The sequence below is a fragment of the Pelophylax lessonae genome, assembly GCF_965119305.1.
Source record: "Pelophylax lessonae genome assembly, chromosome: 6".
Taxonomy (NCBI): Eukaryota; Metazoa; Chordata; class Amphibia; order Anura; family Ranidae; genus Pelophylax; species Pelophylax lessonae.
In genome coordinates, this window is record NC_138773.1 from 289,347,983 (window position 1) to 289,367,547 (window position 19,565).

A 19,565-nucleotide genomic window follows, 5' to 3' on the forward strand; every position below is an offset into this window, starting at 1 on the left:
CCTTTATACAATTTGGACCAAAATCAGTTAAAAAAAAAAACATCAATTGAAAAAAAGGCTCATCAACAAGACTTTTAGAGAACAATACAGATTATATACAAAAATGAGAACCAAAGTCTACGCGTTTCGTGATTAGACATCGGATTCTTCCGGACTTTTTATGGTCTCACACATATATTGTTTACAGCATGGAGCAAAATCAAAAGAGACAAATCATAATGCACAATACAAAATAAAGTAAATTGATACATATATATATATATACAAAATATATCTATAAATTATATACAATAGATTGTAAGCTCTTCTGAGCAGGGCCCTCTTAATCCTCTTGTATTTAACACTGTAAAGCGCTACGTAAACTGCTGGCACTATAGAAATCCTGAATAATAATAATAATAATACAATGTCTGAATAATATTATAATAATCCATGTCTGGGTAGTAATTCATACCTTATAAGGTCCAACCCAAAAATATACATCCAGGGGACAAAGGCAGGAGCAGAGAAGTGACTCAATCAGAAACAGGCCTACCTGGCCCGTGGGGGAGGGGGGGGGCCCACACCACAAAAGGGTCAGTAAAACCAGAAAGGATGCAACACTGCAATATTGTATATTGAGGTCCACTGTGGAAAAAGTGGTATCAAAGCACATCCTTTTTATAGGATCAGAAAAAAATGTGGGTGAAAAAAGAAAGAAAGGGAAAGGAGGGGTTGGGGGGGATTCTAACTTCACTTGCTCCATGCCTATTTCAGGTGAATCATTCAGAATGTATTTAAGACAGAGACAGACAGAAAATTAGCATTTCAAAAAAGAAATCTGATATTCCAATATTGTTGCCCCCCAAATATTTCTCTGCAAAGTTTTCCTTAAACTGGCGGTATAAAACGTATCACAAAATGTTCTCTGTAGATAATACAATCTTTGTCTGTGGGTAGTCAAAGATTAATAGCGGATTAATGTCTCCCTCTGCTTTGATGCAATTTGCTATCCTTTGACGGAAAATGCTTCTACCCTCTTTTTTTTTTAATAATTTAATTGGAGGATTATTGAAGAACATTTGAAACATCTAAACCATAATTCAAATGAAAATGAACACATCATAACGTTGACCATCAACCTTAAATATGACAAAAAGCATTTAGAAAGCAGCAAATTTGTTACACTTCGAAAATAAGATTTGGCACATGCCGTGGCGGAAAACATAACCTTTCTGCAAACGTTTCTGCCTCCTTCTGATTTTTGCAGAACCAAGTGCGTTACTCTCTTATAAATGGCTCTGAATGGGTTTGAATTGCCCAAATTGAGCATTGATTACATTTAAATGATGCTTCTAAGCATCAACATAGGGGTTTCATAGCATGAACGCTGGCATTAATTTAATTGTAAGGTATATATCTCCTGTCCTTGCGCGGCTTAAATGAATCATTATTAGCATCTAACTAGCGCATGTGGGAGCGAGATTGCAATTATACCACAATGCAAGCCAGAGAAAATCACTTTTATCATCCTCAAATATAAGAACATATATTAATAATTATAAAACAATACACCATAAAACATAGCATGGCAGAATTAATTTAAAGTAAAATGTATTTTAAACTGAAAACAGCAGCCCTGGGTAAGCTAGCCAGAACAATAAAACATTTGACAATTAGAATGCTAATATAGAATGCCTTCTAAAATTACCAGGGTTAACAAAAAAAGGTCTGATTTCTAACAGACAAAAAACAAGGACAGTAACTTACCCGCCAGTCCAATTCTAACAGTCATTGATGCAATTGGGCTTGGGCAATGAAAGCAGGAGAATGGTTGCTAATGGTGGCATTGTTTTCTTTGGTTGGCTTTAGTCTTTACCCCTGTGTTTAAGTATTTTTTGGTAAAGTAAAGTCAACCATTTTTTTGAATGCTCAAAGCAAACTTGTCCTTTGTACAAACATAAAAATGCGTGTGCACTTTACCCAAGAGTGGAACAGTACAGGGGAACACTGAAGATCGAGGAAACCAGCAGTACAGTTGGGTGCTAGGGACAGGGTATGACAATATTATAGTAGGGATGCTAGGGGGTGGGGCACATTGGTGGGTGGGATGCTGGAGGGGATCCCTGATATGTTTCACCCCTCCCATGGGGCTTAATCATGAATTTCACCATATGATCACCTGAAGGTTCCAAAATATGTGATGGATATTTTCACCTAGACAAAGCCATTTTCTATATTTGTTAACATCTGATATAATCGGAAGTCAACATGTATAATTTTTCAGCAGATATTAAATTAAGTGTAACATAGACAGTTTTCACTGTTTTATCTATCTATTTTTACGTAGTCATTGTAAATACTTAGTTGTATATACAGTTTAAGTATATTTAAACTTTTTTGAATATAATACTTGATGTTTATATGTTTTCGATATATATATATGTATATATACACTATATTACCAAAAGTATTGGGACGCCTGCCTTTACACACACACATGAACTTTAATGGCATCCCAGTCTTAGTCCGTAGGGTTCAATATTGAGTTGACCCACCCTTTGCAGCTATAACAGCTTCAACTCTTCTGGGAAGGCTGTCCATAAGGTTTAGGAGCGTGTCTATGGGAATGTTTGACCATTCTTCCAGAAGCACATTTGTTCTGTTGGAAAGCAGGCCTGGTTCACAGTCTGCGCTCTAATTCATCCAAAATGTGTTCTATTGGGTTGGGGTCAGGACTGTGCAGGCCAGTCAAGTTGCTCCACCCCAAACTCACTCATCCATGTCTTTATGGACCTTGCTTTGTGCACTGGTACGCAGTCATGTTGGAACGTAAAGGGCCATCCCCAAACTGTTCCCATAAAGTTGGGAGCATGAAATTGTCCAAAATATCTTGGTATGCTGACGCCTTAAGAGTTCCCTTTACTGGAAATAAGGGGCTAAGCCCAACCCCTGAAAAAAAAACCCCACACCATAATCTCCACTCTACCAAATGACTTTGACCAATGCACAAAGCAAGGTCCATAAAGACATGGATGAGCGAGTTTGGGGTGGAAGAACTTGTCTGACCTGCACAGAGTCCTGATCCCAACCCAATAAAACACCTTTGGGAAGAATTAGAGTAGTGACTGTGAGCCAGACCTTCTCGTTCACATCAGTGCCTGACCTCAAAAATGTGCTTCTGGAAGAATGGTCAAACATTCCCATATACACACCTAAACCTTGTGGACAGCCTTCCCATAAGAGTTGAAGCTGTAATAGCTGCAAAGGGTGGGCCAACTCAATATTGAACCCTACGGACTAAGACTGGGATGCCATTTAAAGTTAATGTGCGTGTAAAATTACTTTTGGTAATATAGTGTATGTTTAAGCCCTGATGAAGGGAGCTCTGAAGCCGGTAATATGTTGACTGCTCTATTCAGTATGTTTAACAAATAAAATCAGTCTGGACTAGAACTTCTAATCTGCCAATCTTTAATCTTGTCAAGTGATAAAAACCTGACAGTGGTTCTAAGATGTCTATGTTTTATCCCCAAAAAATTGTTGACTTTACATACGGTTTAGTAAATATAATGTGTTATTAATCCTCTGAACAAGGTGGATACATGTGCAAAATCTTTACTAAAGGCTTCAAGGCTTTATTTTGTATTTTGCCAGGACAGTTGCTTGATTACTCATGCATCCTGCTGTGATAATGAGTTACAGAGCATGACCCAGACTCCAACCTTCACCCTCTGTCTTGCAGCAGATGTTTCTTAAAAAACTGAAACACATCATCTTATTTTTTTCCTTTATCTCTTCTAGAGTGTGCGTATTTCCCTTGTTTTTATCTGTAAAAAGACATTGAGGAAAAAAAAAGAAAGACTTGTTTCTTATTTTAATGAATACATGTGACTTTCAGCTTGGCCCGTGGCCTTTCTTTCCATTGCCTTGTTCCCCTTTTTAATTTCATCATTATCTTTAGAATAAAAGAGTATTGTCCCTTGTAAATGTCCCTTTTAACAGTCTCTAAACTTTTGGGAATTTGCATAAACCGAATTAATTGCCAATTAACGAGCTTTGCTCGCAGCCTCTTCCAGCAGTTTGCTTCTAGTAAAGACGTTTTAGGGCACAAATATTAGCTGATATGCCACACTTAGAAGTTCGTAATAATGTAAATAGTGTTTTTTCTCTGTAAAAGTTGGTCACGGGGGTGCTTTGTCGCCTTTCATCAGAACAGGAGACTTTGATGTGGTGTGAAAGTCGGCTTTATAGTCTAAATCATGGTAAACAACCTCTCCATTTCAACAACAACATCATAGGAAGCCTTCAAAGCTTTTAGGATGCAATTAAAATCAGCCTTGTTCCATGGCTCAGTCATACGTGTGATGTTAGATGTGTAACAAGAACATTTCTTGTGACTAGCAAAGATGGAATTGGGAATTTTTTGGTCATATTGATATATTTCTTTCAAGCATGTTAGATGCATCTTTGCTGTATTGAGGAGTTATTTTCAAGTTATGGAATTGGGACCAAAGCTATAATTGTTTATAAAGCCCAAATACAGGATCAGACCTCTGGAGACATCCCCCCTACAGCCTTTTTTTAATATTTGTATACTGTAAATACATTTGTCTTTTGGTCTAGTGGTGTGACATCACAGGTCCTCTTCTACTTTGGATGGTGGTCAGGTCTTGAATGCTTCAGAAAAAAGCTCCATATCAATACAGTGTCCTGTGGCATGCTCCTATGAACCCAAGTCAGCTTAAGGAAATGCTCCTAGGAGACTAGTCCTTGATGACCTGGGCTCATAGGAATTGGGATATTGCGGGGTTACATTCAGCTCAGATTGGGACTGGTGCTGGATCACAGAGCAGTGAGTCATGGCAGGACACAGCACTTGAGATAGGATAAGTAATACACCAAGAGCTGCTTTTGTGTTTTAACAAATTCTGGGCAATCAGTTTTAACTTTTTTTTTTAAATGCTGGAGTGGGGATTTAAAGTGATTCTAAAAGTTTTCTTTTTCTTTAGAAACAAAAAGCAATGTGTTAAATACCTAAATGTTCTGTGCAATGGTTTTTCACAGAGACATCCCTATCCTTTTCTTTTTTATATCCCCCTGGCTCCCCCCCCCCCCTGCTTGAGTGCCCCCAATTGCAAGCCTTTTGCTATGGGGACACTCAAGCAGGCTCACTCATGAGCCGCACTCCATTGTCTATTCACACACAGAGCGTGGCTTGGCCCCACCCCCCCACTCTCTCCTTATTGACTTACTGACTATGATTGACAGCAGCAGGAGCCAATAGTTCCTACTGCTGTGTGAGCCAATGAGGAGAGTGAGACCCAGGGGAGCTGCTGCTCTCATGCACATCGCTGGACCAACATGGGGCCCAGATAAGTATAAGGGGGGGCTGGGGAGCTGCACCCAGAAGGTTTTGCACCTCCATTAATGCATTAAGGTAAAAAACCTTCTGCCTTCAGATCCACCTTTAATATATATATATACCAGATGTTTATGGCTTAGTGCAGTTGGCCCGCAGGAAAGCTGCATGTGCTTTGCACTGCACCAGGGGATAAGTGTGAAAGCAACCTGATAGTTGTTAACCCTTTTATAGGTGCTAATATACCCATTGCAAAAGCTATAAGGCCTAGTGAATGTGTTATTTAATACACTGACCTCCTTTTCCTTTTGCAGATGCTGCTGGCATCACTCCCCAGACTGTTAGAAAGGATGAGAGGCGGAGTGCAATTGGTATCACTCCGCCTGGGACAGGAGCCCGCGCTACAGAGAAAGCATTGGCTTATGCTCCCTACGCTGCTGGCGCAGGCTCACTGCTCTTCTTCTTCTCTGTTATGGCGGGTTGGCAAGCCCAGATCACAATCAACAGGTTGTCAACTTCAGGCATGCGCTTCCCTGTTTTAAGGTCACGAGCCACATCAGAGGGCTTGGTTGAACACCCTTGGACTAAGGTCTAGGGACTACCAGGCTGTCGCCTCCATCTGGCCAGGCCATGGTTTTCTGTCTGTTTTAGGTTCAGACCGACACCCCCCATGGGCTCAGGTCCCGCGCACAAACATACATACAGATAGATCCCGGCTCTGGAGACACTTTGCATTGGGTTACGTAGTGCACCATTATGCATTAAAGTGATTGTAAACTTCTAAGTTAAGAGCACTAAGTGAAATTTCTGTCTGCTGCTTCGTTCCTCTGTTATTAGCATGCATCACTTGCTGATAACAGGCACACAGAGCACACCTTGTTTTCCTAACACCAAGAGAAAAATGGTGACAGAGGAGGGAGCTCCAGCACAAGGCCAGTGATTGACAGCATGAGCTCTGTTCCTGTGTTTTATTTTTGGTGGGGGGGGTCACTTCCCTCCAATCTGCTACCAGAGCTCTTCTTATTGAGCGCTGCAGAGTGTAACTTAATTTCTTTTTTTTTTTTTTATAAAACTTTTTATTGAAAATTTCACAGAATACAGAAACCATAACATTGTGAACATAGCCAAAAATGAGCAAACAAGAATCCCGGTAGATAATACATGGCCGTGTAGAAAACATATGGAAATTACTAAGGCACACTTTATTCATATAGTGAGATGAAGAAATAAATAAGAGGCAAGTAGTCATCTATAAACAAAAAGGTTAACCCAGCATCATATAAAAGCTGAGGTATTGAAAACGGAGGCTGAATGAGACAGTAACCTTAGTCTGGGCTCCGAAAACCCCAATGGGGTGCTAGCCAGAGGGAGGCCGCCAGTCAGTACAGGAGGTCGTACCAAAGATAGGAGGATGGCTGGGAACCATCTCAGGTATCGTATATAGAGGCGATCTGATTGTTGGTTAATCAAAGAGTGCCTGGGGAGAAATAAGGAGGGGAGGGAAGAAGGAGAAGAAAAAAAAAAAAAGGGGGGTGGGGGAGCTGGGAGTATGGGGAATGTGGGAGTTGGTTTGGGGGCCTCAATCCAAGTCTGTATGGGACTTTATGGGCAAAAATATGTTGTAAGACATTTCAATTTATAGATAAAAGAATATTTATTCAGATATATACATATACATATACATAAAGGGGTGTATTTATATGGGAAAAGAGCCCATTAGTGTAAAGAGGGTGTAAAGGATGGAAAAAGTGACATAGTGCTCAAATAGGTGACTTTATGATGTGGTTCTCCTGTTATCCATGTGAGAAAACTCTGGATATAGCAGGAAAAATCCTATGTGTTTCGGCTAGGTTTCAAACTGTGCCTTTTTCAAGGATATCATCATTTAGTCCATTTTTTTATGCAGAAGTGCCGGGTCTACACCAACTGTCAGCTCTCCTACCCCTTCCTCATACCCCGAATTTTTGGGGTTGCGTTTGACTGCAAAAATCACATGTGGGTTTCCGCTGCTTTTGCGGGCTGAAAATCAGCTGATTCTGTATATAAACATATGGATTCAAAGAGGAGTTCATTCAAAGTGTCATAGTCCACATATCCCCCAGTGGGGACCTCCCTTAATATATTAATTTAAAGAGTGCTTACTTTTGGCTGCATGGGTCGCTTCACCACTTGTGTGGAGACTTTTGCGTTCTCTTGGAGGTAAAGAGAGAAGAGTGTTCTCTCTCTGGGCGCTGTTCCTGGGAAGGTGCTCACTCCTGTCCTGCTGAGAGGTGAATGACCTACTACTAGGGATGTCGGCAAACCGACACTTATGATAGGCGCATTTGAGTATCATACCCCTACAAAAGGGAGTATGGGGAATAGCCTCCGGCAAAATCTTGGGGGCTCTATCTCATGGTGCAGAGTATAACTTCAGGTCTCTGCTCCCTTGTTTCTGACAGCTCAGACAAGCTTTATAATTTCTGGATTTTGAATGCAATTAGGGAAGAGAAGATTGCAGATAAATATGTACAACTTATACAGGAAGATTTGTTTCATCTCTGCATATCACCAAAGGCCAGCCACTTCACTGGGTATATGTAAGGTTTTACAACCACTTTAAGGCATCCTGTATCAAAATAAATGGGTTGACAGAGCATTTTAATACAAAAAATAAAATGTCACTTTTGTGTATTACCAGAGTTCATCACAACGGACAGCATGTGGATTACAGCATGCTGCAAACATGCCTGTGTTGCCCATTACTGTAGTTGTGCATCAGTGTGACATTCATGTGACCCTAATGAAAAAAAATTAAATACTTCCACCATGTGTTACTGCAATGCACAGATCTGAATGATTCTTCGCTAAGGATGTTATGGGAAAAACTGCACTTCTAAAATCTATCCTCACATGACACACACATATACTGAACATACTGTGTTTATTTTGTATAAAATTATAATTAGACCTGAGATAAAAAATAGCTGACTTTTGATTGGTTGCTATAGGCTCAAAGCAAATGTCCTCAGTCTGTAAAGATGACTTGCTCTATTTCGGTGATACACATCTGTGCTCAGTATTGATCTAAGTGTAGCGTTTTCTTTTTCAGCAATGCCAGCTTTGGGATCTTGTGAAGGCAAACAGTTTCAATGTCAGCCAGATGGCAATTGTATCCCAGAACTGTGGCTATGCGATGGGGAGAAGGATTGCGAGGATGGCAGCGATGAGAAAGGCTGCAATGGAACTCTTCGGAAATGTGATGCCAAGACTAAATTTGCATGTAAAAATACAGGTGAGCGAATGTCTGAGAAAGGATGTATTTACCATGAGACGATAGCAAGCCAGTGCCCAGGCAAGAAGAAAATAGTGGGCAATACCAAAAGTTCAATAGTTATAAATTGGCATTTTTTTTTCTACTAATGCAACTTGACCCAAAGCCTTGGGTCACTTTTGGATATGATTTCATTTATCCAGGTCATGGTATAACTAGTAGTACAGGCGGTCCCCGAATTACAAACAAGATAGGGACTGTAGGTTTGTTCTTAAGTCAAATTTGTTTGTAAGTCGGAACAGGTACATCTTTTAAGTGTAGCCCTAGCGAAAAGAATATTTTTTTAGTTTTTTGGATAGTATAGGGAAGGGTTAACATCCCTGTACCATTTGTTTTGTTGTCTCTACCCCTGTTCAGAAGATTTCACTTTCTGTCACTATGACAATTTGGATTTTGGAAATTTTGGGTTGTTGTGGAAACAAGGATTGGTGATAAAGCTTCAGTGGAGACACCTTTTTCCCATGAGAACTCACAGGAGTGAATTTCCCTTCCTAGGGGTAGATTTCTCCTCACTTCCTGTTGTCTCCCTCCGTTTGTAAGTAGGAGTCGTTTGTAAGTCGGATGTTTGTAACCCAGGGACCGCCTGTAGTTAATCACATTCAACTGGACGCGTTCTGTAATGTTGAAGATGTTTCTTGCAGAGGTGGGGGACTTGAGTCACACGACTTGACTTAAGTCAGACTTAAGTCACCAGTTTGAGGACTTGAGACTTGCTTGACTAAAATGAATAAAAGACTCTACTTGACTTTGACTTGGTACTCATGACTTGAGACTTGACTTTGACTTGAGACATATGACTCGAAATGACTTTACTTTTTTAAGTTATTAAATATTTGCCTGTTATGTTTCTGACACCACAGTCACTTAAAACACCTCAGTGTGTTCTGATTTTTAGGACACTGGCTGTTTAAAATGGAAATACTTAACATGTTTTTAGTGACTGTGGTGTTGAAACATGACCGGACGAAGGATTTTGAGCTGTTTGGGCATTCAAAGTGTTTCTTTAATATGCCAAGAAAAAAGCACTAAGCAGTTTTGTTAATGTTGAATATAAAACAAAACCTTTCCTGACCACTGACTTTTAATTGATTTAAAGGTGAAAATTGGGGTAGATCAGTATTTTGACTTGATTTGTGACTTGACCAAAATAAATGACTTGACTTGACTTGCTTGACTTCTAGCAGGGACTCGACTTGACTTGCTTGCTTTTCGCCACAGTAACTTGCGACTTGCTTGAGACTTAAAGGTTAAGACTTGAGACTTGCTTGTGACTTGCACATGTGTGACTTACTCCCATGTCTGGTTTCTTGGCTTATTCAAGCCACTTCTTCAGTTCCAGTGAGAGTTGGGAAGATACCCCAACATTTTTATTCACACCTTAATCCAACCACCATGGAATGTGTAGATGTTGCTTTCCCAAGAACAGGATGAGAGGTGGAAACAATGTGGAATCACTCTCTTCTAGTTTCATAATCTCATTGTTGGTGTAAGGAAGTCTACATACTATAGGTGTAAATTCAATTACAGACTTGTAGAAACAAGTATATTCAGTGCTCAGTACCACGGTTGAAAAAATAGCGAACAAAATAAAGTCCAAATGGTGGTGAGTAATCAACTGGGAAGATGATGGGAAAGACACAAATCTCAGGCAGCTCCTCGATAAAGATTCTGGGAATCCATCATGGACAGGAAAAAGAATAGAGCAGGGCACCAGATTAGTTTGAGTTAAAAACAACACCGTTTACTGCCTGCTCACCTACATATAAAACTCTTGTATACTGCTCATGTGGCCGGTGCAAACAAGCAGGGACAGCTTCAGAAATCTAGTTGGACTGGATGATAGCTGTAGGGCACAGGCAGGAAGGTTTTCTATTTGTCCGTGTCTTTTTTTTTTTTTCATTAGGTTAAACAGTATTGACTAGTGTCTTTTTTTAACCTAACTATAGTCAGGTTGAAAAAGGACACTGATCCATCCAGATAAACCAATAAAAAACACACACACTTAGAAATCCTCCATACGCATTGTCCTATAGCCACGGTTGATCCAGAGAAGGCAAAAAAAACAAAAAAAAAAACATAAAGCATGGTCCAACTCATTCCAGTGGGGGGAAAAAAATCCTTTCTGATCCCCCCGGGAGGCAATCAGATATTTCCTGGATCAACTACCCCTGGGGTTATTACTGCTAAAAATTTGTCACAAGTTATATTTAGTGCATTTAGGAATTCATCCAGCATTTTTTTTAAACAATCTACGGAGCTGGCCAGAACTAGTTCTTGACAGAGCCTATTCCTCATTTTCACAGCTCTTACTGTGAAGAAGCATTTCCGTATGTGAATGTTAATTCTCTTTTCCTCTAGACATAATGAGTGCTCCCTTGTCATCTGTAATGACCTAAATGTGAATACCTCTACACCAAGTTCACTATATGTACCACTTTATACATGATGCCCAGGTGTTGCTCATTCCAGATGGTAGTCCAACATGAACCATGGCACAGCAATGCAGATTGTTTAATGAGTGTGTTGAAACAATGAAAAAGAGAAGAACCTGGGCAACGTGACAAGACAGAAACTTGTTTCCATTGAAGTCGGCCCGGCCACATAGGGATATCTCAGCGGCATAAGCGTTTCAGTCATATCCCGGCAGATCATATGGATTGTATGACTGCCTATAAGCTTGTATTACTATTTACACCCAACAGCTATAAATAAGAATTTGTATTTAAAGCTAAACATTAGGCAAACAGCTGAATATACTAATGAAGAATGTATCACTATACTTGTTGTGTATATATGTATATATCTGTTTTCTCATGCTATGGGCCAATTCTCTGCCTACCATGTCTGATACAGACCCTTTAAACCTCGTTCACAGGGGTGTACTTTAAGTGTAACTAAAGGCAAACCTTTTTTTTCCTGTTGGATAGAGTAAGGAAGGGTTATAACCCTGCCAAATTATTTTTTTTCTTTTTTTTTGTCATTTGTGTCCCATTGGGGAGATTTGCCCTCTCTATTTATCCTGGTTACCAATATCATAAGTAAATCCCAAACTTTAGGTTGTACCCAGAAACGTAATAGAGGGTAATACTTTCAATGGGGACACTAGTTCTGGTGACCTGGGGCGTCCCAAAGGGATTCCCTCCATTTGCTTTCGTTTCGTTTGGCTATGGGACAGGAAGTGAAGGTAAATCTCCCCAATAGGACATAGATGGCAAAAAAAAATGTGAAGGGGGTTATAACTAGAGATCGACCGATTATCAGCAAAGCCGATATATCGAGGGCCGATCAATCTGCACTTTCCCTGATATATCAGAATCGGCCACCAAGGTGATCGATATTGCCTATATTTCAGAAAAGTGCTTATACCGGAGTGATGCCTGCAGCTAGAGGCATCGCCCCGGTACCCGCGTCCATAGCTGAGAGTCGGCTGTCTTGTAATGACAACCGATGCGGCTGAGAAGCCACTCGGCTGTCACTACAAGGAGCGGGAGGGGATGTCCTTCCCTCCCGCCGCCTTCCACGGCTCACCCGGGTCTCCTGTCCCGAGAGACCCGGGCAACCAGCCTGCACGGCCGCTGAAGAGAAGACACGACCAAAGCCGCATTCGGCTCTGATCGGGTCTCCTTGTAAAAACCCGGAAGTGATGTCATGACATCCCTTCCGGGTACTCGGCGCCAAATTAAAAAAAATTACAGCATTCAAAACAGCCAAACTTGGCGTTTTGAATGCTTTTAAGTGCAGAGGAGGGTTTTGGGTATCTGTAAAAAAAAAAAAAAAAAACATAATAATAACTAAATAAATAAAAATGTACAAAAATATTGGCCAATATCGGTATCGGCAATAAAAAAAACGATATCGGTCGATCACTAATTATAACCCTTTCCTACTCAATCCAAAATGAAAGAAAAAAGTTTTGCGTTTAGTTATACTTTACGTACACCTGTGTGAACAAGGTTTAAAGGGTCTGTATTACACATGGTATGCAGAGAATTGGCCCATAGAATCAGAAAACAGATATATACTATATACAGAACAAGTATAGTGATACATTCTTCATTAGTATATTCAGCTGTTTGCCTGATGTATAACTTTAAACGGGAATTCTTTGTAGCTGTTGGGTGTAAATAGTAATACAGGCTTATAGGCAGTCACACAATCCATATGTTCTCCCCGGTTATGGCTGAAATGCTTCTGCCGCTGAGATATCCCTATGTGGCCGGGCCGACTTCAATGGAAACAAGTTTCTGTGAAATGTCACGTTGCCCAGGAGCTGCTCTGTTTCATTGTTTCGCCACACGCATTAAACAATCTGCATTGCTGTGCCATGGTTCACGTTGGACTACCATCTGGAACGAACAACACCTGGGCACCCCCGGGCACGTGCATACAGAGTGCTACATTTGCAGATCTCAGAAGAAAAATACCAAGTAAACAAGCATAAATTTTACCTGACAATTGCTTGGCTGTAACTGGAACAGCTGGTAATGCTCCCATAAAGTTGAAATATAATTGAGATGTATTTCCTCTTTAGTGATACTTAAAATAGAGTAAATAACTCAAGCTTTTCACAAATGGCCAGAGTAGATTTTAATTCAGTTACTGTTCCTGTCTCGGAAGGTGGCTTGGTGCGGTGGATTTTCGCAGCACAAATGCAGAGTTCTTAAAGGGAAATTCCAAAGAAAAGTTATTGCGCAGTGTAGACACAAAGTGGTGCTTTATCTGCCTGAGGGGATTTGTTCACCTTTAGGCTGGGTTCACACTTATGCGATTGCAGACATTGCATGTGATTCGCCCTGCATTCCTGTGCACATCACATGCGATGTCTGTGCAATGTGAATTCAGCCATACAGTTTGTATGGCTGAAATTGCATCACATTCGCACCAAAATGGTGCAGGGCCAGGGCTTTTTTTCAACAGGAATGCCTGGGAACCTTCAGCACCTCTACCACTAAGTATATGTAATGGTAAGGGGTGCTGGGGTGCGCTGGAGGGTCTACTGATGCTTGCTGCTCGGAAATCTATTGTTGCTGATGGGGATCTACTGTTGCTGGAGTGGATCTATTGTTACTGGTGGTGGGTATTTTATTGTATAGAGTCTATTGTTGCAGGATGGATCTATTGTTGCCGATGGCGTCTATTGGATCTGGAGTGAATCTTGTGTTACTGTGGGGGTATATTGGTGCTCAGGGTCCATTTGTTGTAGCAGGGGACTATTGTTTCTAATTGATCTATTGTTGCTGGGGGTGTCCATTGTTGCTGGGGGATCTATTGATTCTGATAGGGATCTGTTGTTGCTGAGGGGGGTGGGGTCTATTGTTACTGGCTGCAGGGGATCTATTTTACTGCTTTCTTATTATCAATAACAAATGCAATACAAATTATTTATCCCAACAAAATTAAATATTTTTGTTTTTGTTCCAGAATATGTTTTGTTTTTTGTTTTTTGAAGAATTTTCAAAAGAACAAAAACAGCACACAAAAAACAAAGCACCTCCCATTCAGAGATGGATTATCCAGTCATTACATAGATAGCCCACCTAAAAAAAGAGAAACAAAATGGTAAACTAGACAATATCCTCAGTAACTAGACCCACAGGGGCCAACTGAGGACACATCCAGACCATTAAAGGTAAAAAGAGAATAAGAGACACACTGGAAATGTGAGCCGCTGCAGTCAGGGGAGGACTAGTATGGATGGTGTAAACTCTGTCTGAGCAGAGGCCGGTTCCATTCCCTACTGGAGACTCTCCTCCCCCAGGCAGCCCTGACCGAGCTGTCCCAGCTGTCCCCAACTCCCCCCTGCTGGCCAGGTTGAGAACCCAGATTTGGCTGCTGAGTAGAGAGTACCTGGAGCAAAGCTTTAGCCTGGAATTGGGGTCAGGAGGAGGCCGCGAAGAGGGAGAGTGGGAGGGGGGCTGAGTCGCTGCACCATGGGCATCTGGTTTGTACTTGCCCCCCTGGGCCGAAAGTTGCCTGTCAGCCCCTGGCTGCAGTGCAGAAAAATACCATAAGTTCTCATCAGAACTCACAACGACATACAATATGTAGTCCAAGAGTTATAAACAAGCTAATAGCCTCATGGTAGATAATAGGGTTTTTTTACGAAAGGCAAAAAGACTGTGCACTCTGACAGTGCAGTTGCCCCAGAGCTTAGTAAATTAGGTATAGCTTCACTTTACAAAAACACCCAATCACATGCAAGGGAAATAAAAAAAAAGCATTTTTTCTTGCACATGATTGGATGATGGAACTCAGCAGATCTCTCCATCATTAACTAAGCTGTGGAGCAACTGCAATTGCCAAAATACACAGTTTATTTAGCGTTAGCAAATCAACCCCACTCAGTCCACAAGCTCCATTAAAAAAAAAAAAAAAAGGAGAAAAAAGGGGGGAGGGGGGGGGGTCTTGCATCAGCAGAAAGGCCACAGGGCATTTACCTGTCCCCTAACTCATAACCACCCCCTCAATGGGGAAAGGGTAACCACCAAGGTAAGGGGAGACTCCAAATGACAAACAATGCATCTCCTCATACTCCAGTTCAACAGCCAACCGGAAGAGGCAGAAAACAAAGGTGTCAAGACATATCAGCCCACAGACATTCTTTGTTTATAATTGCCCTCTGGGTGTTTTTTAGACAGGCATTCTATGCATGAAGGTAAAAAAACCTAATATGTGCAGCTCCCCCCACAGCCCCCTCCCCCCAATACATACCTGAGCCCAAACTTGATCTAGCGATTTGCACAAGAGCAGCTGCTCTCCCGGCTCTCTCCCTTCTCATTGGCTCAGATACAGCAGTAGTAGCCCTTGGCTCCTGGTGCTCTCAAACACAGCCAGTAAGGAGGGAGCAGGGGGTGGGGGTGGGGCCGAACCTCGTTCTGTGTGTGAATGGACACACAGAATGGGGCTTAGGAGCGAGCACAAATGCCCCCATAGCAAGCGACTTGCTATGGGGGCACTGAGCAGGGGGGAGCAACCAGGACTGCACTGTGCAAAACCATTACATAGAGCCAGTAAGTAAAACATGCTTGTTTTTTTTTTAGAACAAAAAATTACCTTAAGTATCCCTTTAAACCAATGACTTTCCATGACCTTTTAGCTTGTACAAGTTCTTCATTATTCTTTATGTAAAATTCTACTTAGGAGATGAAAACTTTGATGATGTGGAATTTAGATGAAGAGAGAAGTGACAAGTAATTTTAGTAGCATTTTACTCAAGATCCCACTTATTTTGTCACCAACAGAAGAAAGATTTTTTTTTTTTAAGATTGGCTCATTATCATCTAAGAAAAATGAGCTGAACGACACACACTTAGACATCCTAACCCCAGATTTTTTTTCCTTTTTTTTTTTTTTTAATAGCAGGGAAGAATTAATATTTTTCTAAGGGTTTAATTTCTATTAGTGACCATGCTAAGGAAATGTATCCTAATTTCCTGTCCCTGGACAATGAAACAATAATAAGGTGAAGCCATTCTTAATTGGACAGGAAAGCACAGACTGTCAAAAACAAAACATTATTCAAACTTCTAACCCTTCCCCACTCTACTGAAAATGCACTTTTGCTTTTTCTGTCCCAGCTGAAGAGATTTCTTAACACTTTCTGTCCAATATACCACAGAGAGCACAATTAAAACCATACCGAGACTCTAACCCTTGCTCTAAATCAGTCTTTCTCAAACTTTTTACCTAAGAGGGACCATTAAATTAATTTTAGGCTCTCAGGGAACCCCTGTTAAAACTAAACGTATTATATCTATAGCTCAGGAATCAGGATGCAAAAGCACAATCAGCAACTCGTACAACATAGATATAATCATAAAAAAAAAATAACAATGAAAGAAAGTAGGAGGCAAGTGAAAATTGTGTTTGGGACTTTGAGTATACCTCTATGACAACTTGATTTAGCAAAGGATAGAATCAGAAATGATATTAAAAAAAAAACTTTAACTTTTATTTTATACAATGTTAAAAAAACACATATAGCATAAAAATACATTGCAACAGTGGGCGTATTAAATCCTTTGAGAAGGTCAAAGCGTTTCGTGGGTAATCTGCTTCTTCAAGGACCAACAAAGTTTAATACATTAGAGGAGCCTATTCACAGAATTAAAAGCATTTTTACAAAAAGAAAAAATATATAATAATGAAGATAAAGTATATATACAGTATATAGATATTACATACAGTATTCATTCAATATTGGTATAGGTCAAAACATCATATTTTTTGTAAAATATCCACATAGGTCTCAAAACATGCCTCATGTATAATGCTATTGGGGTAAAAAAGCAACCCCTTAATAATCCACCTTTAAGGGTATGAAGCCACAACAGTAACATCAAAGAAGTCATTACTTACCCTATTGGACAAATTGTAACATGCAGAGTTAAATGGAGAGAGAGATCAATGGTCAGCTATCAAAGATGGATGATATTAAAGTGATTTTAAAGGCATTTTTTTAGATAACAAGCTATTCTATTCCCACCTTCTCTGTGCAATGGAATTGCACAGACCTGCCCTGAACTTCCTCTTCCTGGGTCCACCACCAGCACTCCTTGCTCCTCCTCTTCTTCGAGTGTCTTCATAACAAGCCACTTGCTATGGTGTCACTCATGCATAATCAATCCTGAGCCCTGCTGCCTGCATCCAAATACAACACCAGAGTGACCCGTCCCCGTCCCCCTGCTCCCTTGTCAAAGGATTTGACTGACAGCACAGAGAGCCAATGGCTTCTGGTACCTCAGCAAAACCTGGGAGAGCAGGGAGAGAAGACTGCAGATGTGGACAGCACTGGATTGAATGAGTACTCATGTAGGTATAGGGAGGTGAGGGGGTGATACTGATACCTAAACATTTTTTACATTAATGCAGGGAATATGTTAAGGTAAAACATGTTTAGGCGTTGGAACCACCTTATTTATGAGACTCTTTATACTTTTGTTGAAAATTTCTAAAATTAAGGAAAGTGAAAAAACAACCTCTTTTACACTGTGGGTCACTGATGATGTGCCCCAAATATATTGAAGTTCAGTGGAGAAGGACTTCCCTTGTATTGGCGGTCATCAGAGTTGGCTGCTTGCTATTATGTTAATAGGACAAGGGTCCTCACATTGATGGACAGCTATAAGAAAAATGTCCTTTACCTTGGTAGTTTCATTAGACCTCTGAAAGTTGAGTTAGGCTTCTCTAGGTAGAAAATGATGGAAAATCCAAAAAAAAACAAATGTGATAGAAATCTTTAAATGGGACACCTGTTCTAGTGACAACTGGACTTTACCCCACTTTATGCAAGGCCATACATGGGTCGAATTCCAAAATAATTTACTTTTGAAAATCAGAGTTTTTTTGCGCTTTGTGATCTGATGGTGCCACCATTGATTTAGAAATTCCACCAACCAAGCCTTCTATTTCACCTCTTGCTGCTACAAAAAATAATTTTAATGGCTGGGATTTTTCTTTTCTTTCCAGGAATTTTATTTTCTTGTGCTAATGAGCATTTCTTTTTTATTATATTTCTCACGCGATTCTTCCATCATTGATTAGAAAATCGTTGCTTTTTCAAAAAATTTCCAACATGCCTGATTACTCAAATTTGATGGCCACATGAAAATTGGCCGTTGCTGCAGCCCCACTAATGGTGGGAAATTCAAACAAAAGTTTTTAAATAAGATTTCTAAAATAATTTTTTTGAAATGCTTTTGCATATTTAATGGGGGGGCTTGTTAGGATTTTACTATTAAGTTTATATTTAGGAACTATCTTTTTCTATAATAATATATATAATAATAATAATACTAGCATTACTAGTCATGTAATTCTTCTCGGGAAGGAAGCAATAGCTTCCATCCCATCATTTTCTCTTATAATAAATTCTTTATTCTTTTTGCAGAGTCAGTAGCCCGTATACTACATTGTTCCATATTAGAGCCGTAAACATAACTGGAAGTCACTTGTGGGGTCAGGATGGATAATAACACTCTTATAGAGCTAGATAAACATTGTATTATTTCAGGGAATCACGAGAGACTTGCCCCCATTCAGTCATGTGCATATCAGTGCAGTTTGAATAATGCCATCAGGGGATACACACGACAAAGATCCGGAAACAAAATATATCTATATCATGCTGTCTGCTGTGCTTATCATATCTCTGTGATCCAGATTAAGTGTTGCTTGATATGCGCTGTAAACTCAAAATTAGATTAAGCATCTAAGTTTTCTCTCTCCCGTGTCTTATTTTAGAAGCATGGAATAAATTATATATATTCAAAAAGAAGAAAAGTCAGGAGTGGATAAAGATAGCTCTTCCAAAGTGAAAGATGAACAGTCAATTTTCTTAACCTAATTTGTCTGGTGAATTGTTTTTACTTCTAGACTTTTTAATTGAAAGAAAAAAACACTTTTTAAGTAAACCTTTGGCCAGGCTATGGATATTTATGTATATTTACATATTCTTAACAAGCAGTAAACATGTTTTAAAATACATCCTTAAAGAGGAAGTAAACCCGCTTAAAAAAATGTGAAAAAAAAACTGTAAAGACAAAGGCATAATGAGCTAGTATTCATCGCATACTGGCTCATTATGAAGTACTTACCTAAAAACGAAGCCCCCTCAGAGCCGACAGGACGGCCGACATGTTAGGCCGCCCTGCTTCCTGGATCTTGTCCTCCGGCCATCTGATTGGCTGGGGGCGCGATTACATCACTCCTACGCATGCGCGTGGGAGTTTCACGGCACTGGGATCTGAAGGAACGGCACGGGTGGCCGATGACGTCATCGGCTGCATGCAATGTAAATATCTCCTAAACGGTGCAAGTTTAGGAGATATTTATAGCACCTGTAGGTAAACCTTAATGTAGGCTTACCTATAGGTAAATGTAAACAAAGTGGGTTTACAACCTCTTTAATGA

At 40.2% G+C, this 19,565-nt stretch overlaps 1 protein-coding gene across 6 annotated transcripts in view; it reads left to right on the forward strand.

Moving 5' to 3' along the window:
* The window catches only part of LRP1B (LDL receptor related protein 1B), a 2,177,452-nt gene that overhangs the window by 1,273,949 nt on the left and 883,938 nt on the right, over positions 1 to 19,565 (forward strand). For all 6 annotated transcript variants that reach the window (XM_082262163.1, XM_082262161.1, XM_082262165.1 and 3 more), the window contains exon 21: positions 8,433 to 8,615. In XM_082262163.1, the coding sequence (XP_082118289.1) occupies positions 8,433 to 8,615 (183 nt within the window). The remainder of the gene's footprint in view (positions 1 to 8,432; positions 8,616 to 19,565) is intronic.